This window comes from Macrotis lagotis, chromosome X (genome assembly GCF_037893015.1).
Source record: "Macrotis lagotis isolate mMagLag1 chromosome X, bilby.v1.9.chrom.fasta, whole genome shotgun sequence".
NCBI lineage: Eukaryota > Metazoa > Chordata > Mammalia > Peramelemorphia > Peramelidae > Macrotis > Macrotis lagotis.
In genome coordinates, this window is record NC_133666.1 from 637,651,436 (window position 1) to 637,675,630 (window position 24,195).

The following is a 24,195-nucleotide window of genomic DNA, read 5'->3' on the forward strand; positions in this document are numbered from 1 at the left end:
GATATAAATAAATTGGTTCTTTTCTTTGATTGGGGAAGGATGAATTCATTTGAAGAGTATTCACCTTAACATTTATTCATCCTTATTTAGCAAAATGTTTTCTTGTAGGGCAATAGCTCCTACCTTGGGGGTAATTAATCCTTTGTTTTAACCAGCACTGATTTTTTTTTTCCTATTTATTCTCTCATTTTTCTTTGGTGTATTCTGTTGTCCTTTTGAATGAGGCACAAAATGAACATAGTCTCCACATTTGATAAATTTCTGTATTCCTGAATATCACATGCTTTCTTCTAATTTGCTTGGAAAGGAGGTAGTGACCTATTTACTTTAAAGTGTCAACAGTCCCAGTAGTTATGATTTTGACTCTTTTATAATCACACCCTCTGCTTCTATTCAAGTTCTTTTTTTCCCCAAGTCTTGAGTGCTATTTGGGATCAGGACAGACAAGTTAAAATTCTCTCTCTGACACTTGGAATTTGAGCAAGTCACTTTAACCTCTCTGAGCTTAAATTTTTCTCTTCTATAAAATGAGAATAGTAATACCTACTTTACAGTATTGTGCTAAGAAGTCTTTTTTAGGGGGCGGAGCCAAGATGGGATCCAGTCTTAGGAGCTCTCTGATAAAATTCATCAGCTAAGGACTCTAATTAAACTTCCGAGAGACAGAACCCACAAAGGGACCCAGTGAGGCAGTTCTCCTACTCAAGGTAACCGGGAAAAGAGCAGAAAGGCTCTGCTCCCCGGGATTGGAGAGGCGGCCCGCCAGAGGGGTGGCCCACCAGAGCCAAATAATCTCAGCCTCCCGGAGGCAGCCCCAGGGCGCTGGGGGTCTCAGCTCACAGCGGCGGGGGAGTCTCCTGAGCTGCACCCCGAGGAGCACTGGGCACAAAGTGGGGGAACAGCGGGGGACCTCTGCCAGAGTGAGCACATGGAGCCCAGCCCTCAGGGTACACAGCAAGCAGCATCTTCTTTCCCCAGCCCTGATCCAGGAAACAGAAGTAGGCAGAGCTGGTAAGCAGGATCCCCCAGGGCATGAGCCCATTGAGCTGAGGGAGGGGAGTGAAGAGAGACTGCCTAGCTCTGTCCTCTGCCCCTGAAACAGGACTCTGGGGCTCTGACCACATTCAGATCCTGACCACAGTCTAAGCCCCCCCATAGAACAGCAGCCCCCCCACATCAGCCCCTTGGCAGAGGGGGGCGCTTATGGTCATTCACAGACCAGGAGGGAGGACAGAGCCGCACACACTGAGATCCTTGTGGGAGTGTCCCAAAAGCTCAAGAAACACCCCAAACCAGGCCCAGGCTGGGAAAATGAGCAAGCAGAGAAACAAAAAGAAGACTATTGAGAAATATTTTGCAAATGAGCCCAAGAAGGACCAAAATACTCAGTCTGAAGATGAGGAAGCACAAGCTCCTGCATCTAAAGACTCCAAGGAAAACAGAAACTGGGCTCAGGCTATGTATGATAGAGCTCAAAAAAGACTTTGAAAATCAAATGAGGGAGTTGGAAGAAAAACTGGGAAAAGAAAGGAGAGAGATGCAGGAAAAACATGAAAATGAAATCAGCAGCTTAGTCAAGGAAATCCAAAAAAATGCTGAAGAAAGTAGCATGCTAAAAACCAGCTTAGGTCAAATGGATATAACAGTTCAAAAAGTTATTGAGGAGAAGAACGCTTTAAAAAGCAAAATTGGCCAGATGGAAAAAGAGATAAGAAAACTCTCTGAGGAGAACAAATCCTTCAGACAAAGAATAGAATTCAGGGAGATTGATGAATTTAACAGAAATCAGGAATCAATACTTCAAAACCAAAAAAAGGAAAAATTAGAAGAAAATGTGAAATATCTCATTGAAAAAACAACTGATATGGAAAACAGACTTAGGAAAGACAATTTAAAAATTATTGGAATACCTGAAAGTCATGATCAGGAAAAGAGTCTTGACATCATTTTCAAAGAATTACTACAGGAAAATTGCCCTGATATTCTAGAAGCAGAGGGCAAAATAGAAATGGAGAGAATCCACTGATCCCCCAGAGAAAGAGATCCCAAAAAACCAACCCCTAGGAATATTATAGCCAAGATTCAGAACTCCAAAGTCAAAGAGAAAATATTACAAGCAGCCAGAAGGACACAGTTCAAATATCATGGAGCTGCAGTCAGGATCACACAGGACTTAGCAGCAGCTACATTGGAAGCTCGTAGGGCTTGGAATACAATATACCGGAAGGCAAGAGAGCTTAGAATGCAGCCAAGAATGAACTACCCAGCAAGGCTGAATGTCCTCTTCCAGGGAAAAAGATGGACTTTCAATGAACCAGGGGAATTTCAAAGGTTCCTTTTGGAATGGCCAGAGCTGAACAGAAGGTTTGATCTTCAGATACAGGACTCAGGTGAAGCATGGAGATTGGAGGAGAGGGGCTAAATATGAGGGACTTAATGAGGATGAACTGCATGTATTCCTGCATAGAAAAATGACACTGATAATACTCATATGAACCTTCTCAGTTAATAGAGCAGGTAGAGAGAGCTTTTATAGTTGAAGCACAGGAGAAAGCTGAATTCGAAGATAAAATATGGTGTAAAACTGGAGTCAGTAGAAAAAAAGGGAAATGGAATGGGAGAAAGAAAAAGGAGAGGGGGAATAGTCCAAGATATTTCACATAAGTTTTTTCTTTATTACAATGAGCTATTGCAATGATATGGAAGGGGGGAGGCAAGGGGGAATGAGGGAAACTTTGCTCTCATCAGAGATGGCTAGGAGAGGAAACAGCAAATATACTCAATGGGGTATAGACATCTGGAGTAAGAAGGAGTGGGGGGAGCAGGGGGAAGGGGTGGGGATGTGAATAAAGGAGGAGAGGATGGACCATGGGGGGAGAGTGGCCAGATAGAACACATTTTCTTTCTTAATTCTTGCAAGGGGCTGGGAATGGAAGGCCTGCCCAGGACCACAGGGCCAGGTGGATTCTGGGCCTAAGGGGTGGTATGGGGCCTCAGGGCTTCTTGGCCCCAGGGATCTGTCTGCTGCGCCACTCAGCGACCCTGCAGCAGAGTCCTAGTGAAAGGAGAGAGAAAATAGAGTACATGGTAGTGGAGAAATAAGAAAGGAGGGAGTTGCGATCAGCAATGGCAATGGTGGAAAAATATGGAAATAACTTTTGTGATGGACTTATCATAAAGAATGAGATCCACCCATGACAGAGTTGTTGGAGTTGGAACAAAGACTCAAGCACATTTTTTGTTATGATTATTTGGGAGAGGGTGCAGGGCAAGTGGGGCTGGATGGCCTGCCTGGGGCCACATAGCGGGGTGATCTTTGGGTGTCTGGGGCCGGATTTGGACCCAGGTGCTCCTGGCTCAAGGGCCAATGCTCTGTCTGCCACCCAGCCACCCCTACTATTATTACTATTTTCTTTTATTTTGGGTTTTTTTTTCTTTCTTTCTTTCTTTCTTTTTTTTTTTTGTTTTTGCAGGGCAGTGGGGATCGGGTGGCTTGCATGTCACACGGCTGGGTGATTGTTGGGTTTACGAGGCTGGATGTGGACTCGGGTGCTCGTGGCTCCAGGGCTGTTGCTTCGTCCATTACGCCACCTGGCCATACCTACAGTTATTACTATTATTATTTTTTTGTTTTAATTTTTTTCTCTCCCCTTTACTTTTTTCACCCAAACAAGTCTATCTATATTCATGGGGGAGGAGGGGTATTTTGTTTACTTGTAAACAAGAATATTTTATTAATGTAAAAAAACATTTGTACAAAATGAGAATAAAAAAATAAATTTAAAAATTAAAGGAAAAAAAAGAAGTCTTTTTTAGAACATAAGCTAGTTATCATTATGGGAAATCCCAGGGCTACAGATACTCTTTATTTTTTCTTAAGGGGGCCTGAGAACTTTCCCAGGTGGGTGTTTTGCCACTCCTTCAGAGATGTTCCAGGTATTATGTGGGTGATGTCTTTTCTTTCTGTGTTTCTATATGGAAGAGAGGAAAGTAGTGAATTTAGATGGATAACCTAAACAATATTTTGCACACTCATAGACAGATGCTATTTGGACATGCATTGCAAATGAAAACTTAAGTTGAGTCCATAATTAAACAAAGGAGGGAAAGTAGGTCGAATTTCTATTCAGAAAGTTGTAATCATCAGTTATTTTCTGTTCTGTGATGTTCTTGTCTATGTTTGTCAATATGCTTAGATAGAAGTTTGGAGGAGCCTTAGTGTTCATTAATTCTAGTTCTCTCATTTTATGGATGAAGAAGTTTGAAGCCCCAGCAAGAAAATGATGGGGGGATGAGGGCAAGGCAAGAAGATGGAGGGAGAAAGTGGAAGAGCATTTGTTATATGCTGTTATGTGCTACTTAATATAGCATAGTGCCTACTGTATCATTCATTCCATTTACTATTTGGTCTCACAATCACCCTGGGAGTTGAGTACTTTTATTATCCCCTTTTTATAAATGAGGAAACATTAGCAAGCATAGGTTCATATTTGCCCAGAGTCATATTTGGATTTGAACTCAGGCCTTCACAACTCCAATCTCAGTGTACTTTTTCAGTTCTGAAAACTGGATTCTAAATTTGGTTCCCAATCCAGGACTCACTCTACAGGAGCATTCTTTTCTTTAATATCCTGGGAGTGTTTTTTTCTTCTCTGTTGTCTATCCTATTTTCTTGAAGAACTTGACTTACCTTATCTTGTTTAATCTATGCAACTTCCATTCTCTTGACTCCTTTTGTTCCTATGCTTTTACTCTTCAGCATTCTTTGTTCTTCTGCATGAAGTTTTTTTCCCTGCCCTTATTTTTTTTCTTATTTGCTTTTTTTAATCTCCCTTTTTTAGACTATCTCACATACAACATGTATCTAGACCTTAAAGGAATGGATCTCAGAGGCCATCTAATTCATTCCCCTCATTTTTGATGACTTACACAAAATTACATGTCTGTAGCAGAATTCGAATCCCATTTTTTTGACTCCAGATTCAATCCTCTTTCTATTGTACTATTCTCTTCCTGCCAGAGTTGTCTGCTAAGTGCCCCTTCGGAATACTCTTTGAACCTTAAGATTCTGTAAACTTTAATCTAGTAGTATGACCTCTGGATATTTTTCCTTCTCTCCATCCCCCCCCCTTTATTGTAGTATTTTGGGCTTTTTTTTTTCAATTACATATATAGTTTTCAACATTTATTTTGCAAAATTTTCTCCATCCCTTGTCTTTCTTTCCCCTTTCCCAAGACACCAAGTGACCTGATATAGGTTTATTCATGCAAAATCATGTTAAGCATATTCCCATTACATCTAAAGTATCATATTAAGTCCTGGGTGCAACGTTTTAAGGACAGGCCTGGATTATGTTCATAGGATGATGAACAGGACAAAGAGAGGGTTGGAGAACATTACAAAAAATTTTTGATTAAAGGAGCCTAGTAATGGTTACTTAGCTTGGTGAAGTTAAGGAGGCCTATGAATGCTCTTTTGGAGCAGCCACAAGGATCTTACAAATGACGTGCAGAACATTGGTTTGATGCATGATCAATATCTTTTGATTTTATTCTAATATTATCTTGTGGGGTTACTGTTTTCTTTTGATCTCTTTGATGTTTCTGAATTCTATATCTTAGATAAGGCTTATCACCTAAGTTCTTTGTTCTCTTTTTAATTTCTACATTGTTTTCATTTCATTTCTAATCTGTTTGATTTCTTCCAAGTATTTTTGTAGTTCTTAATTACTAGGCCATCTTATTTATTTCTTTAAGGCTCTGCTTGAAGATGTTGAGGTAATCTTTCCTGAGTTTTCTGATTCTTGATTCTAGCTCTGTTAACTCATATTTTTGGGACTTCGTACTTAAAATGTTTCCCTCCTTTCTTCTTCTCCTTCCTTACTTTCCTCCTCCTCTTCCTCCTCTCCCCCCCTACATAGGGAATCATGCCTGTAATTATGGGTGCTTTGCCCAAAGGAATATAAATTTTGATCACTGAAATTTCACAAGATATCTTGGGGTTTATGGGCTATAGTCTTTTATGAACCTTGCCTTAAACTCAAATCACTCTGGCTTTCTCTGAAGGGCCAGCAATAGGTCCCAGCCCAAGCCTCATTTGGTCTTTGTTTGGCTATTGATGATTTAGAGTGAGTGTTAAATAGCAATTATTGCTGCTTTGGCCAGAAATCTTGAAGACCTTCCTCTCCCAGGTTGATTTTTTTGACATTTGGTTTTTGTAAGATTTTGAGTTCCACATTTTTCTCTCCTCTCCCTTCCCCAAAATGGTGAGCTTTCTGATACAGGTTATAATATACAATCACTCATGTTAAACTTATTTCCACATTAGTCACATTGTGAAAGAAGAATAAGAAGAAAAGAGAAAAGATCATGAGAAAGATAAAAACTCAGAAAGTCTGTATGCTTTGATCTGCATTCAGACTTCATAGATTTTTCTCTGGATGCAGGCAGCATTTTCCATCATACATCTTTTGGAATTGTCTTAAATCACTGTATTGCTGAAAAGAGCTAAGACTATCATAGTTGATCATTTCAAAGGGTTGCAGTTACTGAGTACAATGTTCTGGTTCTTCTCACTTCACTCACCATCAGTTCATGTAAGTTTAAGTTTTTCTGAAATTTGCGTAATCGTTTTTTATAGTGCAGTAATATTCATTACATTCCTCTAACATAACTTGTCATTTGATGAGCATTTCCTTAATTTTTAATTCTTTGCCACAACAAAAATGCTGCTGTAAATATTTTTTTACACATAGATACATTTCTCTTTTTTATGATTTCTTTGTGATATAGACCTTGTGGTGATATTGTTGAATCAAAAGGTTTGTACAGTTTGATTGTCTTTGCACATAGTTTCAAATAGTTGACAGTTCCATCAACAATGCATTAGTGTCCCAGTTTTCCACATCTTCTTTACCATTTATCATTTTTCTTTTTCTGTCATATCAACCAATCCTGGTAGTTGTGAGGTAATACTAGAGAATTTTTTAAATTTGCTTAATTTTTTAAATTTTCTAATCAATAGTGATTTGATACAATTTTTCATTTAACTGTAGATAGTTTTGATTTCTTTGTCTGCAAATTGCTTTTTTATATCCTTTGATCAATTATCACTTGGTCAATGACTTATTCTTATAAATTTGACTCAGTTCTCTAAGTATTTAAGAACTGAGGTTTTTATCAGGAACACTGGTTGTAATGATTGTTTGCCCAGTTTTCTGCTTTCCTTCTAAACTTGATTGCATAGGTTTTATTTATATAGAACCTTTTCAATTTAATCAAAATTATCCATTTTATTTCATAATGGTCTCAATATCTTCTTTGGTCAAAATTCTTCCCTTCTTCAAAGATCTGACAGGTAAAAACTATTCCTTGCTCTCCTAATTTCTTTATATATTACCCCCTATTGTCTAAATCACGTACCCATTTTTTCCTTTTATTTCAGTATATCGTGTGAGATATTGGTCTTTATCTACTTCTAGTGTACTATTTTCCAGTTTTCTCAGCAATTTTTCTTAAATAGTGAGTTCTTATCCCAGAAGCCAGAGTCTTTAGGCTTATCAAACAGTAGGTTACAATAGTCGTTTCTACTGTGTCTTATAAATCTAAATTATTCCCTGATTCATCATAGCCAGTCATAAATAGTTTTAATCATTTTTGCTTTATAATGTAGTTTCAGATTTGGTATGACTAAGCTACCTTACTTTGTATTTTATTTTTCGTTGATACCCTTGATATCCTTGACCTTTTTTGTTCTTCCTCATGAAATTTGTTACTATTTTTTCTAATTCAATGAAATAATTTTTTTTGGTAGTTTGATAACTCCCATGAGCACTGGAAGGAAGAAGTTTCTTTTGGGTGATCTTCTTTGTTCAAAGAGACATTGTGGATGCCCCTTTCTTTGGTACCAAAGAGATTTGGAAAATCCTTTCCTCTCTTTTTTCAAGGCATGGATTTGCCTTTCTGAATTCCGTAAGTGTACTGAGCCAACCACATTTGGCTTTAAGAGTGCTCTTTCTTGCCTTTATGTGATAGATACCCTAACCATGTTCTCTGGAACATATATTTTGATTGCTCTTTGGAAAAAGCATGGGTAATTCAGTGCTTTGTATTTTATTTTAACCATTTGTGCTAGAAGAAACCTTTGACCAAACTAAATGGAAAAAAAATCTCCAAGGGAAAGACAAGACACCTGAGGCCTGCCAAAAATGGGTTGAATCCAAGCTCCCTTAATGATTTTTTTTTATTACTAGTAGTATTTAAAGTACACTAGTGCCAGATAGGATTTTCTGTTTCATCCATAAAGGAAAAATCCCCTGGGACAAAAAATATCTAATACTTACTATTGTTGAAGAGAAGAAAAACCTACATTTGTGAAGTAAATAGTATTTTTACATTAGAATTTGTTGCTGATAGACTTTCCTACTTAGATTAATTCATTTGTGACTTTTTGTCATCTAAAAATGCATGTTGGTCTGTTGTTCAAACACCTTGATTAATGTTTGCTGATTAAATTTCATCAGAACAATATATACTTGATTGTTTGAGATGTAATTGGGTTTTTGTAAGTTAATGGATCTGTTTAGTTTTTGCAAGGCAATGGGGTTAAGTGGCTTGCCCAAGGCCACACATCTAGGTAATTATTAAGTGTCTGAGGTCAGATTTGAACTCAGGTACTCCTGACTCCAAGGCCAGTGTTCTATCCACTGTGCCACCTAGCCATCCCAAGTTAACAGATCTCTTGACAGCTATAGACATATTAAACTGGGAAGAGGCTTCAGAACTTTAAAATGTCAGAGCTAGAATGGGACAGTAAAGGTTTTCAAATTCAAACCTGTCATTTTACAGTTGAAGAAATGGATGGGAATGGGGAAATAGATGAAAGGGCAAAGTCAAATCTTGATTTTACTGATAATTGCATTTGTTCCTGTATAGTTAAAAAGTTAAAATGAGAGTCACTGAGTTAAAACTTCCAAAAATTATTTTGTATTCATCATGGAATGAATGAATAATAAAAAAGACAAATAAAGAAATGGTTTCTACTCACAATGAGCTTTCATAACTTATATATTTATGAACCTTGATGATGTTCAAAAGTTTGAAAATTTAGCCAAACTAAAGGCCTTTTAAAAGAAATACAAGTCATAATCACAAGTACAGAGAGAACAGGGGCTAGGAGAAAGGAAAGAAAGCTAGAGGAAGGAGGAATATACATGAACCTTCCCTCTAGGACATTGTTTTTCCTGAACAATTGATCTGCACATAGAAGCCATTCAGGATTTAAGATTTAGGATCTGGGCAGCTAGGTGGCACAGTGGACAAAGCATAGGCTCTGGAGTCAGGAGTACCTGGGTCCAAATCCGGTCTCAGACATTTAATAATTACCTAGCTGTGTGGCCTTGGGCAAGCCACTTAACCCCATTTGCCTTGCAAAAATCTAAAAAAAAAAGATTTAGGATCTTTAGAAGGGTTAGGAATGGTTTTATATATTTATAGTGTACTAATAAAATTTTGAAATCTAAGTGTTTGCTTGTACTTCCATTGATCATATGTGTGTGTGTATGTGCATACACATACATACTGCACATGTTTACACAGAGATACGAGATCATAAATTTTAAGCAGAAAGTATCCCTAGAGGCCATGTAGTTCTACTCATTCATTTTAAAAATAAGAAAAATGAGCCCAGGGAAGTTCATAACTTGATAAAAGTCATACAAGTAGTAATCCCAGTTCTCTTTCTCATTTGAAGCACATCTTAAATGTGATTTCCCTTATGAACATTCTTGATACTGCCAGTTGAAAGTAAGACTGTTCTCATCTGATTTCGTAGCATATTAAATAATTTATTCAAATTAAATAATTACTATTATCCCCACATTTGTGTGTGGGTGTGTGTGTGTGAGAGAGAGAGACAAGACAAGACAAGACAAGACAAGACAGACAGACACATCTCTCCCTACTATTTTCCCTATGGTTATGTGAAATAGTAAATTGTCCTTTACCAGATGAACTAGTATATAGTTATCATTAAGTTGTATTTAAAATTTAATTTAGTCAAATTTCTCTCCATGAAACATTTCATCGTCCATTAGATTGTCCTCAAAAGATTGAGTATGTAGATCATCTTCAAGAATTCTTCCAAATTAGGTGACATCCAAGAAAAATCGGCAAATAAACTGACAAATTATTCCTCACACTACTTTTTAGGCTGTCTGCTTTCTGAATCAGGTTAAAGGGGGTACTTTTTCAGGGATTGCATTTAGAATCATTAAATAGTCTATAGTGTAATCCTGTTATATAGGAAAAATATAATTTGCTTGCACTTTCCACTTTTCCCTTAGGTGTTTTTGTATATTAAAGTACTGCATCCTGAGGCAACTAGATGATACAGTGGATAGCTCACTGGCCCTGGAGTCAGGGAGGACCTGAGATCAAATTCAGCCTCAGACACTTAGTGATTATCTAGCTATGTGACTTTGGGCAAGTCACTTAACCCCACTGACTTGCAAAAAAAAATACTGCATTTTTATCTATCCTTTAAAGCCCAACACAAATGCAGCACCTCTGTAAGGAAGCTCCTCTTAATTCCCACTGCTAAAATTTCATTTACAATAATGACTATTCCCTTTCCAGTCTCATAAAACATTATGGGTAAACCTCTCTAAATACAGTTATGTTAGTTATTTTTATCATATCCTTCCTTCTTAAGATGGTTTAAGTTCCATGAAAAAGAAGAATTATCACTTAACTAAACTTTGCAGATGCTACAAAGCTTAGTATAAATTACTGGTTCTGTACATAGTATGCATTTATTAAAGTTGAATCAAATTCACTGCTAATCTAAGTGTTAAGAATCCTTTATATCAAAATAAAAACACAAAAAATATAGTTATCAATACTGGTATCACAATAGTCTTGCGAGGTAGGTAGTTCAAGTACTATTACCCAGGAATCATTTCCTACATCAAAGGGAAGTGATTTGCCCCATCTTGTCTCAGCATTCAGTTTTTGTCTTGCTGTATTACTTTAAAACATTCACAGATATTAAATCAAAATACCTGAAGAACTCTATAAATGATAGGACTTAACATGAAACAAGTAGTTGTGTTATACATAGATTGATTAATCAGTTTTTAGTATATTGAGCTTCCATTGTCTTATATGTCTTGACATCACCCCTATATGTTATCTAATAGATTATTTGGTGAAATTTCACCTTCCTCCCATAAAGACTAAAGTTTTAAGATAAAATTGTCTTTTGTTATTGTTGCTTAATTGCACATTGATAGAAAGCAGATCTTTGAAGTACAAGCAAACATAACTCTATTCATTGGAGCTCCTAAGGATGTTCTTCAGTCTCTTGTTCATGCTACCACCTAGAGTTTCCCCCTTGGGAATTTGATCTTATTTAGGTCTTCATCTAATTATCAAAGAAAGGGTTGTCAGGAACCATATTATGGTTCTGACATCCTTACTAACTGTAATGATGGTGTAATTGACAGATTTTCTCTTAACACCAGAAAATATAAAATTTGCATACAAAGCCTATCAAAGTTAAGATGACCTATGTCTTCAAGTAGATGCTTTCCCCTTCCCCAGGAAAAGTTCCCTTAACTCATGATACTGGCAAAGCAATCAAGCTATTTGACAATGCCAAGGACTTTGGTGATTAAAAAACATAAACAAAAAACAAAATCCTTCTCTTTTGGATCTTTGAGTAGGTGTGGCCTGCAAGTAAAGGGGCTTGCTTGTGGAGGTAAGAGCTATATATTTTCATGTGTATTGCTTTGCTAGGTGATGGGAAGGTAAAATTGGACTGAGAAAAAAGGCTGACAAGTTTAAGAAGACACTGCTATTTCTAGAACTCTTTGAAATTTCTTATTTGCCCTCTTGTTGGTAGTTAATCAGTGGAATAATATTAGTTGTGGCAGACTGAGATAGCCTCTTTTCCACAAAAGTTGCCCTCCTTGATAAGTCTTTGGTAGACAGACTGGAAACAAATATCAATGGTCTTAGAAACCAGCTTCTCAGTGTTTTGCTGTGATTGAACCGAGATTGACTTGGTTACATGATGAGTAGCTGTGATATAATGAAAGTACTAGTTATAGTTTTGACTCTGGAAGTGATTAATGGCTTGCCTCATCTTTGCTCTGAGGTTCCTTAAGTCCTACATTCTCTGATCTGAGTTCTGAAACCCATCCAACATGATATGCTATGTTGTAAGATTCTTAACAGCTTTTAACAGATTAGGTTCTGAAGTCCCTCTCAGTTCTGACAGTGTCCTATGATTTCTAGTTTTCTGTTTCTAACTGCTATTTTCTATGTGTCTCTAGATTTTCTCTGATTATATTTTTTAGTTAAAAAAAATTTGGGGGGGAGGCTAGGTGGCACAGTAGATAGAGCACCAACCTTGGAGTCGGGAGTACCTGGGTTCAAATCCAACCTCAGACATTTAATAATTACCTAGCCATGTGGCCTTGGACAAGCCACTTAACCCCATTGCCTTGAAAAATCTTAAAAAATTTTTTTTTGAATATTGCTGAATCTTGATATTATACCTGACTTAAATCATGCCATTAAACCATGTAGCTTTCAAAGACTCTCTGATAGTCAGAAAACTCTTAGCTTATAGAGCAAATTTTTTTTGATGACTGTATAAGTGCTGAAGAAAATTTTTTATGGTCAGAATTAAGGTGGCAGAGTCAAGGCAGGGACTAACCTGAGCTCTTCCCCAAACCCCTCTGAATATCTTTAAATTTTAACTCTAGACAAATTTTAGAGTGGCACAACCTGCAACAATTTTCCAGCTGAAGACAATTTAGAAAGTCAACAGAAAGTCTGTTGCACCATGTTGCCAACCAGGAGCAGGCCTCTGACAACTGAAGCAGTTGTAGCAGTCATTGTTTCCAGATCCCTCATCCCACAGACATCAGAGACAACATAGAAGGCTGACTGGAAGGATCTATCTCACCTGATTGAGAGTGAAGCACTGTCCAGCACAGAGCTTTGGGTGAGCTTTCAGCCCACAGATGGTAAGAAGAAAGGTTTAACAGTTAGTCAAAAGGAGTTTACAGGGGATCTTTTTGCTAACATTGTGGCAAGACTCTGCTGTTTGATCCATTCTTGGATCCAAGTTGCAGTCTTGTGTGACAGTCACAGGACAAAGAGGAACACTAGCATACCAGATCTTACAGCTACAGTGGAGCAAGAACCCCCCCTCACAGTTCCAGGGCAGAAAAGAGTGCTTGTAATCAATCATATTCCAGAGCATAGGCCAGGGAAAGCATGGGTAAACACACCTTTCCTTAGAGCACACCCCTTTGGAAGAATTAAAACTTTTATAGGTTCTTAGAAGTGCTTCTGAAAACAGCTACACAAAATCCCTGAAGCTTGAGATAGTGTGTCCTCCAGCTTGGAAGCAAAACCCTACTTTAACAAAGAGCTGAAAGTCAAGTAATAGACTGAAAATGAGCAAATGGAAGAAAGAAAATCTGATCATAGAAAGTTTACTATTGTAACAATGAAGAAGACCATGCCATGACAAGCACGTAAATTAGATTTGAGTGAGGGAGTACTGTGCTAAGTCACCAGCCTCACTTTCTCTTCCAGAACCATCTAGGTCCAGTGGTCAGATATGAATCAGGATGACTGGAGATGGCCCTGGATGATGCAAGGCAATCAGGGTTAAATGATTTGCTCAGGGTCATACAGTTAAGTTAGTGTCAAGTGTCTGAATTCAGATTCAAATAGAAGCTAATGACTTTTTGGGAAATCAAGAAACAATGCAATAAAACCAAAAGAATAAAAGAAAGTGTGAAATAACTTATTGGAAAAACAGTTAACCTGGAAAATGCATCAAGGAGAGATAATTTTAAAATTATTATACTACCTGAAAGACATGATCAAGAGAAGAAACTAGACATCATCTTTTCAAGAAATTATCAATAAATACTGCCCTGATAGTCTAGAACCAGAGAGTAAAAGAGAAATTAAAGAATCCACTCCCTGAAAGAGATCCTAAAATGGAAATCTCAGGAATATTATAGTCAACTTATAGAACTTCCAGATCAATGAGAAAATATTGCAAGCAGTCAGAAAGAAGCAATTGAATTATCATAAAGCTTCAGTCAGGATAACACAAGATTTAACTGTTTCTACATTAAAGGAGGGCTTAGAATATAATATTCCAGAAGATGAAAGAGCTACAACCCATCAAAATTGAGCTTACTCTTTCAGGGGAAAAGATGGACATTCAATGAAATGGGGACTTTGGGGCTTTGTTGATGAAAAGACCAGAGATGAACAGACAATTTGATCTTCAGTTGTAACACTCAAGAGAAGCATGGAAAGAGAACTCTTAGGGAATTAATAAAGTTAAATTGTCTTATATGGGAAGATGATAGTGGTAACTTGTAAGAACTTTCTCATTATTAGGGGAGTGAAGAGGATTTTATATATAGGCAGAGGGCCCAAGTTGACTTTGAAGGGATGATAACTAAAATACAATAAAATTAAAGGATGAGAGAAGAATGTAGTGTGAGAAAGGGAGAGGAAGAGATAAAGTGAGGTAAATTATCTCACATAAAAGATACAAGAAAAAGTTTTGACAGTGAAAGGGAAGAGGGAGAGATTGAGTGAACTTTATTTTCATCAGAATTGACTCATTTGGTAGAAAGCTATTTTACCCTATAGATAAGTTAGAGGGGAATAAAAGGAGGGAGTGATAGAAGGGGGTTGTAGAATGGAGGGCAGATTGGGGTAAGGGATAGCCAGCAGCAAAACTTGAGGAGAGACAGTGAGAAAGGACAGAGTGAATAGACTACATAGGTAGAGTAATAGGATGGAGGGAAATACAGCTAGCAATAGTAACTGAAAAAAAATTTTGAAGCATGTTTCTCTTATAAAAACCTCATTTCTCAAATACATGGAAAACTGACTAAAATTTGTGAAAATAAGGCATTTCCCAGTTGATAAAAAGATAAGAATAATTCTATAATTGTGTGAAATAATGCTCCACTTTATTGGTTGGAGAAATGTAAATTATAAAGTACTGCCTTATATCTATTATATTGCTATAAGGTCAGAAAAGAAAAATGATAAATGTTGGAGTGTGGGAAAATTGAAAATTAATTCACTGTTAGAATTGTGAACTAATTCAGCTATTCTGTACAGCAATTTGGAACTGTGCCCAAAGGGTTATAAAATTATACCCTTTGACCTAGCAATACTACTAGTAGGTCTATTTTTCAAAAGAGATTTAAAATATAAACAAAAAGGAAAAGATCTATAATGCACAAGAAATGTTTATAGCAGCTCTTTTCTGGTGGCAAAGAATTAAAAATTGCAAGATGCCCATTAGGTAGTGACTGAACAGTTTATGGTAGATGTGATTATATTGGAATACTGTTCTGCTATAAGAAATGATAGGCAGAATGCTCAGGAAAATCTGAGAAGATTTAAATGAGCTGATAACAGAGTGAAATGTACTGTGTACAGAATAACAGTTCTGTAAGATGTTCAGCTGTAATCCCCCACAATGCAATGATGCAAGACAACTCTGAAGAACTTAATCATGAAAAATGCTATCCATCACCAGAGAAAGGAATGATGTCTGAATTCAGATTGAACCATCCCTTTTTTCTTTCTTTTTCCTTGAAGGTTTTCTTATTTGTCTATATTTTCTTTCACAACATGACTATTATAGAAATGTTTTGTTTGACTATGCATATTAATAGTCTTTATTGAATTGCTTGCCTTCTCAATTGGGAGTGGGTGGGGAGGGAGGGAGAGAGAGAATTTGAAACTTAAAAAGTGTCAATAAAAATAGCATAGCTCTTTGAATTTCAACATTATTGGTATTTTTTTTAGAGTTTTGAAGCACCTTCTCTAAAAGCAGCTTCCTTTTTTCCTTTTAAAATAATCATTTTTTTCCTGTTGAATTTGAGGTCAGTGTGTTTTTTGGATTGAACAATTCATGTCCCTTTTTACAAATAGGTTTAAAAAGGCACGGTTAATCCAAGAAGTTGCTTGTGTTTTGGAACTACTCCATTAATTTTAGGTCTTCTCCATTTTCTTAATACTACTTGAACCCTACCTTATTTCACAAAATGAAGGCCATGTATCACAGACTGGTTATAACTGGTTGTTGCCATGGTTTTCAAATTAGAACAGTTAAACAAGGTTCACATGACCAGAGAGGGAAAAAAATGCCTTTGTCACATGACTTTTGATGGATCAGTTAACATAAAGGAAGTTAGGGTTTTTTGGTAGTTTTTAGGATGCTAAGTGATAATTGATGCAAAGGTAACATTACTCCTGCTAGACATAATTATTGACATTTATAGACATATTTGTATGCAAAGGTGTTTTCTGAGATTCCTTTGCTAAAACAGTCATTGAAGTATAATAGTCTTCCCCAGTAACCCATGTCTTCTTGAATTTATGTGACAAACCTGTTTTCTATGATAGAAATTTCACACCTTTTAGAGCGTAATTGATGCTTGGCTTCTTATGCCTAACTTTATAGATCATCTTTGAGTCTGGTATACAATTTTCAGGGTAGAATGGTGGTTCCTATTCATTGGTTTATCATATTTAAAATGTCCATGGGAAAAAAAATGTACTAATGGCAGGGGAATCACCTGTTAATTTGATGTTTACAGCCTTCTAAAAAAAAAGCACTAGACTGGAAATAAGGGAACAGATTCAAGTTTTAGCTGTACCATTTGCTATTACCTTAGACAGTTGAAATTCTGAGTTACCAATTCCTCATCTGTAAGATGATGGAATTAGAATAAATGATTTGCAAGTTACCTTTGTTCCATATGACTTTCCATGTTCCAAGTCCTTTCCAACCCTTTAAATCTCTGATATATCATGGATGTGGTGATTTTGTTTTTCCAGCTTCGATGTGAGATTTTACCAGAACCTAACCATAAACTCCAGAGAAGTCTGTATACCAGAGCATTATGCTAAGAGCTTATAGACTCTGTGTAAATTAATAGCCAAAACACTGAATTTGTAGCTTTTAACCTATACTGAATTCTGTCATCAAAGCATAATGACTGTCATTCATGTTCATATCAGTAAATTAAATATATATCCCTTGAAAATTTTATTGGTAAATCTGTAGGATATCTTTATTACAAAAATGAAGTTCTTATGCCCTTTGGAATACTATTGTTCTGTTAAAAACCAGGAGGGACAGAATTTCAGGGAAGCCTGGAGGGATTTGCATGAACTGATGCTGAATGAGATGAGCAGAACCAGAACAACACTGTATACCCTAACAGCAACATGGGAGTGATGATCAACCTTGAAGGACTTGCTCATTCCATCAGTGCAACAATCGGGAGCAATTTTGGGTTGTCTGCAAAGGAGACTGCCATCTGTATCCAGTTAAGGAGCTGTGGAGTTTGAACAAAGTTCAGGGACTATTCCCTTTAATTTAGGAAAAAACAGATATCTTATTGTCTGCTCTTGTTACCTCTTAGAATTCTTGTCTCTTCTCTAAGAATATGATTTCTCTCTCATCACACCCAATTTGGATCAAGGTACAACATGGAAACAAAGTAAAGACTGACAGATTGCTTTCTGTGGGGGGGGAGGGAAGTAAGATTGGGGGGGAAGAGTGTAAAACTCAAATAATATCTTTAATAAAAATTAATTTTAAAAAATGAAGTTCTAATTGCTCAATTTCTTGAAAATCAACTAAAATAGCATGATAAGCTCTCATTTGAAATCTGCAAAGTCATTAAAATTCTTTAATAATAGGGAGGACACTTTCCCCTCTAAATTCTTGTCAGTTTCTGAGGGACAAAAAAAAATCTTGTCAAATATTTACTTTACTAAAGTCAGTCTCGAGATTAATATTTTAGTTAGTCCCACTTTTTGTTTTTCTCTTTAATGGGAGAGAGTCCTTGAATGGGGGACCAAAAGTTCCAATAAGATGGGTATTGTGGGGCGGCTAGGTGGCGTAGTGGATAAAGCATCAGCCCTGGAGTCAGGAGTACCTGGGTTCAAATCCGGTCTCAGACACTTAATAAGTACCTAGCTGTGTGGCCTTGGGCAAGCCACTTAACCCCATTTGCCTTGCAAAAACCTAAAAAAAAAAAAAACAAAAACAAAAACAAAGATGGGTATTGTTTGGGTCAAGACTGGTTATGGTCATAGCTTCAAAATGTTCAGAATTCTAGTCCCACTTCTGCCATTAGTAAAATGTATGATTTTGAACAAGTTCCTTCCTGTAATTGGGCCTTTGTTTCTGCAAAATGAGACTGTTAGACAAAATGTTTTTTAATAGTTCTTTGAGCTCCATCTTAATTTCTTCCTAAGTCTGTTCTGTCCCTATTGTTCTATAAGCTCAGTTCTTTATTAGCCTCCAAGGCATTGGGACAAAAGAGTGGTATTTCAAAATGTTATGCATTTTAATGGAAAAGTGAAAAGAATTTTATTTGGAGTAGTCAAATAGTTTGAAGGATTTATTTTGTTGATTCATTGCACCACCTAGAGGAATTCAAAATGCCACTTTCTGTACTCTTAAGAATTCATGTAAAATTAATTATACATATATAACCTGTATTAGATTAGTTCCTGCTAAGGGGTAGGGGGGAGGAAGGGAGGGGAAGAGGAAGAAAAATGTGAAACTCAAAACCTTCAAAAAAATGATTTTCGAAAACTATAAGGTAAAAATAGAATTCATGTAAAATATTAACCATTTTAAGCCTCCACATAGACTAAAAGAAGTTTTTATTAATGTTTTAATTGACATAGATAGCCCAAGTATCCCTCTTCTCTCTCCCACAGAATTATCCATATAACAAATAGTATTTTTTAGAGAGGGGATAAAAAATCAGCACAACTGATGGACAAATTGATAAAGATCCCTGAACATGCTGTTATCCCTCCATGTCCACACAGAGATTGGTTGCAGTGTCTTCTCATCTTTCTTCATTCTTTAAGTCCCTCTTGTTTTTACAGTTTTGTTAAATTTACTTTTGATTTTTTTGGGGGGCCATTCTTTCCATTTACTTCTGTGTTACTATGTGTATTATTTTATTGGTTCTACTTACTTCACTTGTCATTAGTGCATGTAGCTCTTTCCATGCTTCTCTTTATCACAGCTGTCATTTCTTACAACACAGTAATATCCCATGGTGCTGTAAATACTTGGAGTAAAATGGGGGCCTTTATTCTTATTTCTTATTGATGACTTTCTTCTTCTGTAAGTCCATCAATAATGTTTCTGGTTGGAAGAATATGGATGTTTTAGTCACTTTATTTGCACAATTTCAGTTTGCTTTCTAAAATAGTTATGCTATTTCACAGTTTCATCATCTATGTATTAATATGCCTATCTTTCCACAACTGTTCCAATGTTGACTGTTGCCATGATTTGTCATTTTTGTCAGTTTGCAAGATGTAAGGTAAAACCTCTTGAGTTGTTTTGATTGGAATTTCTTATTACTAGTGATTTGGAGTATTTTTGATGGGATTATGAATAATATTTTGCTGTTCTTTTTGTTGAGAACTGTTAATTCACATCCTTTGACTATTACCTGTTGGGGGGGTGAGTTTGCGTGTGCGTGTGTGTGTGTGTGTGTGTGACAGTGGATAATAGAGTGAAGAAACCCCAGATTCAGTTTCTCAGACACTTACTAGCTGTGTGATCCTGAACAAGTCACTTAGCCTTTTTGTCTCAGTTTCCTTCTCTGTAAAATGAGTTGGAGAAGAAAATGGCAAATCTCTTTAGTATTTCTGCCAAGGAATCCCCAAATCAGTTCATGAACAACAACAAATGTGTGTTTAAATTGTTTCTGTATCTTAGATTCTAAACCCTTATCAGAAAATTTTCATTTGACTAGTTATCTTATCCCAACTCTATTAATATTTCTGTGCAGAAGCTTTTTGATTTCAAGTAATCAAATTTATCCATGTTGTCTTTTATAATTCTCTATGTTGTCTTGTTTAGTTAAAAATATCTCCTATTTATAACAATGAGTAGAATATAATGGGTTTTTTAAATTTTTTTCAAAGTGTAATCTTTAATTTTAAGGGCACCTAGAATGTATTCTGTACTATAGCCTATGGTATGGGGTCTTAGTCTGATTTCTTCCAGGCTACTTTCCAGTTTTCCCAGAAGCTTTTATCAACTAGAGATAGGTAATTTAAATTTTCCACATTATTAAACATTGGATTATTGAGATGTTCTTTCTGATACTTTGTACTTCACATCGTAAATGGCACTGTGTGGAATATAGTAGAAAGTCTAGAATTGGTACTTGTCTTCTAGTACTTAGAAATTTAACTGGAAACTCATGGAATATTATAGGAAATAGTGAAAGAGTTTTAACTTATTTGCCATCACAACTGTCATGTGAAATAGATGCTGCTTGTCATTCTCATATTCCAGATGAGAAAACTTAAGACCAAGAGATGTTGAATTACGTCTTCCTGACTCCAAGTGGATTCTTCTATGCCATAAATACTATCTCTTCCCTGTTCTCTAAGACACTAATACTCTCTGTATGAGCTCTTATTTTCATATAGTCTATATTCTTATATTGTGTATTATAATTAATGTATAGTATTAAATATTTAATTTTAATTAAATATTTTAAGTATTAAATATTAAAAATGAAATATAGCAATATAGTTATTGTTGTTGATGTGCACGTATGGAGGTAGCTAAGGTGGTTCAGTGGATAGCTCATTGGGTCTGAAGTTAGAAAGACCTGAATTCAAGTCCGTATACCTGTCTATATCCTTGAGGAACAAAATGGCAAACCACTCTTGTATTTTTGCCAGGAAAATTCTATGTACAGTGTTGGCATGCTGTATTCCGTGGGAACAAGAAAAGTCAGACACAACTGAACAAAAACAAATATGTGTAGAATATTCCCAACTCATTGAATTCTAAGATTCACAAGGGCAGAGAAAGTGTGTTATATAGAGTCTGAAGTTGAACTATCAGAGATTCTCTGTTCCAATGTATATAAATGGGAATGCTTTATATAACTCAGTGTTTTACACATAAAACTTATTTAATCCTTGTTGGCTAATTGAACATTCCCAAAAAAGTAGTTATCTGGGTTGTACTTGAACACCTGCAGAAACTCAGAACTCAACTAACTCTCAAGATGTTTCATTATTCTTGGATTTATCTGTATTTCTTGAAAGGTTTTTTCCCTACACCTAGCTGAAATTTGCTTCTATGAAGTGATTGTTTTGTTTTTTGATGATGTTTGTCCTTCATTTTTGAAGAAGACCATGACATCACGGAGATGATGCCATGACATAAAATGAATTGGGTTTGAGTGAGGGGGTGCTGGGCTAAGTCACCAGTTTCACTTTACCTTTTGGAGCCATCTGGATCCAGTAACCAGATATTAATTGGAACAACTGAAGATAGTATTGGATTCAAGACAGTTGGGTTAAGTGACTTGCCTGAGGTTACACAGCTAGTGTCAAGTGTCTCTGCCAGATTTGAACTCGGAGCCTCCTGATTACAGGATTGGTGCTCCATCTATTATACCACCTAGCATCCTATTTGTTTTTTCAAGGCCAAATAAAACAAATTTAAATGTCAGCTCTTCTTTTATTTGAAAAATAACTCCCTTGTGCTCTGCCCTCCAATGTCCTCTCTCAGCCTTCACAACTGTAGTTTTTTCAGTTGTTCCTATGTCATAGGTTTTAGTCTCTGATCACACCCTCTTAACTCGCCATCCTAAAATGTGGAACCTTAAACTAAATAGTATTTATTGAATGTAATATGATCACAAACCAGAATATACTTCCCCTAGTCCTGGAGTTTTCACTTCAGACCAAGGAATTTAGGATAAAATTTATTTTGTTTTGTTTGTTTGCCATGATATACTGCTTACTTATTGGGTTTTTAATACACTAAAGCCCCTATCTGTACACAGTATTCTTTTATATATGGTAAGATATTAATAGAAGTTTATTTAGTGGTGCATTTTATAGAAATGTCATATTTTGAAATACATTTTATTTGCATACATGTCTTATTATCCCTGAAGATAGTTACAGCATCTTAATTATATTTTATTTTTATTGCTTAGCTTAGGATTTTACACTTTGCCACCTCTATGGTGACTCTTTACTTAATTCTCACTTCCATTCTATCTTTTCTTGACTAGCTCAAATACTACCCCTTCCACATTGCTCTCTAAGATTCTTCCCATGTTCTGTCTTTTTGATACAATTCTTTAGCCCATAACACAATGTACTGATAAATGTTTAATATCCAGCTCTATGGAGGAAAATATATGTTTAAGATACATTTTAAAATTTTAGTCTGCACTAGCATTTTCTTTATTATTTAAATCTAGATAGTAAGCAGAACGATAAATCAAGCCCTCCCTTGTGTAGCATTTATCAATTTCCAAGGTGTAAATATTCACTCTATAAATTTAGCAATTGGGATCCAGTTCAAGTAGACTCCAGTACATTCCTGAGCACATAATACCCCTGAGATGACCCTGGAGTCACTAATACATTTTAAAAGTATCTAGATCTAATCAACTCTACTAGAGTATCAGCTTCTAACAGATAGAAATGAAGAAAATGAAAGTCATAGGATTTTTAGGGCTGGAAAGAACCCTCAAAAGATATAGTTTAGCTCCCTCATTTTACAAATGAAGAACATGAGACCCAGAAAGGGGAAGTGACTTTGGCCATGATCTCAGATACAAACAGGACTAAGATTTGAACACAGATATTTTGACTTCAAATCTACTATTCTTTCTACTATACCATGCTGCCTGGTTAGTGTCCCCACCTTGTTTTAAGTTTTGGTTTTCGTTTGAAGTTATCAACAAGTTGATACTGAAAAGTTGAAATAAAATTATTTTTAAAAAGTCTTAGAACCTCAGGCATACTGTTGTGGGAAAGTAGAATGTTCTAAGTAGAAACTTAATTTCTAAATGACTTAATTTCTTTCTGTTTTTCAGTGATTTGAAACCAGAGAAGAGAGTTCCCTCACCTGATATTATAGTTTTATCAGACAATGAGCCTTCAAGCCCTAAAATGAATGGCTTAACAAAAATACCACTAAAGGAGACCAACACCGAAGCCCTCATGGTGAGTTTGGCCTTTTAATGTCCTCTCTAGTTCTAGCTGTTAAAAAATATCAAAACACAGAGCCTGATTAGTTTGATGCTGTAAACTGGAACTTGGAGTCACATAGTTTAAGAAGTGTTTCCAAAACTGATCTCACTTGGTCCTGAATGGAGTGCCTTTGGTGCCATGATTAAGGTTCTCTTGAATGGTATGTAAGAGTCCATTTTGATCTAAAAAGAGATACACACAATTCATGTTTACAGGGAACAACCAGATGTAATTTATTGATGATAAAATAAAAAGAATATTAAGTACATGTGAAAATCATTAAAATAACCATTCTAGTCCTTTTTGCCCTGCTTTTTAGTAGGTAAGAACTAATATTTATATAGCACTCTATGGTTTATGAGCACCTATCAAATATTATCTCCTTTAATCCTCACCACAACCCTGTATGGTCAGTGTTGATTTTATCCTCTTTTTTACAAATGGGGAAACTGAAACTGAAAGAGATTCAGTGACTTAGCCAAGGTATCCTATCTTAGGTAAGCAGGACTCTAGGTACTTTTAAATATATCAATCATGGATAAGCTAGATTAGAGACTGGTAAAATTTATTTTGTGCTCAGCTATATTGTATTTATGGAATCATCTATCATTCTGTTTACAATTTCTTGTTGGGCCAACTCATCCTAGGGAGAGGACCTATCTGACTAGACCACTTAAGTCAACATGTATTTATTAAGGACTTACTTACTCTGTACTAGGTACCATGCTCAGCCCTAAGAACATAAGAAAAGGCAAAAAACAGCCTATGCCCTTAAGTAACTTGCTGTCTAATTTGGGGAGACACCATGCAAAGAACTATGAACAAGTTATGTACAGAATATACCAATGAGAATTCCAGATATGGGGGGCATCCAATGAGAATAGGCAGTATCTTATTCGAGAAACAGTCAAGAGGCCAGAAATGTTTTAGGGGATGATGAGGGTTATAAGAAAATTGGAAAGGTAGGAAGGGACTTTTTAAAGAGTCACATAGGTTTTTATAATTTTATCTGGAAAGTATAGGGATCTATTGGAGTTTATCAAGTAAGGAAGTGATTTGGTCAGA

At 36.2% G+C, this 24,195-nt stretch overlaps 1 protein-coding gene across 5 annotated transcripts in view; it reads left to right on the plus strand.

Moving 5' to 3' along the window:
- GATAD2A (GATA zinc finger domain containing 2A) overlaps positions 1 to 24,195 on the plus strand; it is a 254,017-nt gene that overhangs the window by 193,273 nt on the left and 36,549 nt on the right. For all 5 annotated transcript variants that reach the window (XM_074204205.1, XM_074204204.1, XM_074204203.1 and 2 more), the window contains one exon: positions 22,974 to 23,103. In XM_074204205.1, the coding sequence (XP_074060306.1) occupies positions 22,974 to 23,103 (130 nt within the window). The remainder of the gene's footprint in view (positions 1 to 22,973; positions 23,104 to 24,195) is intronic.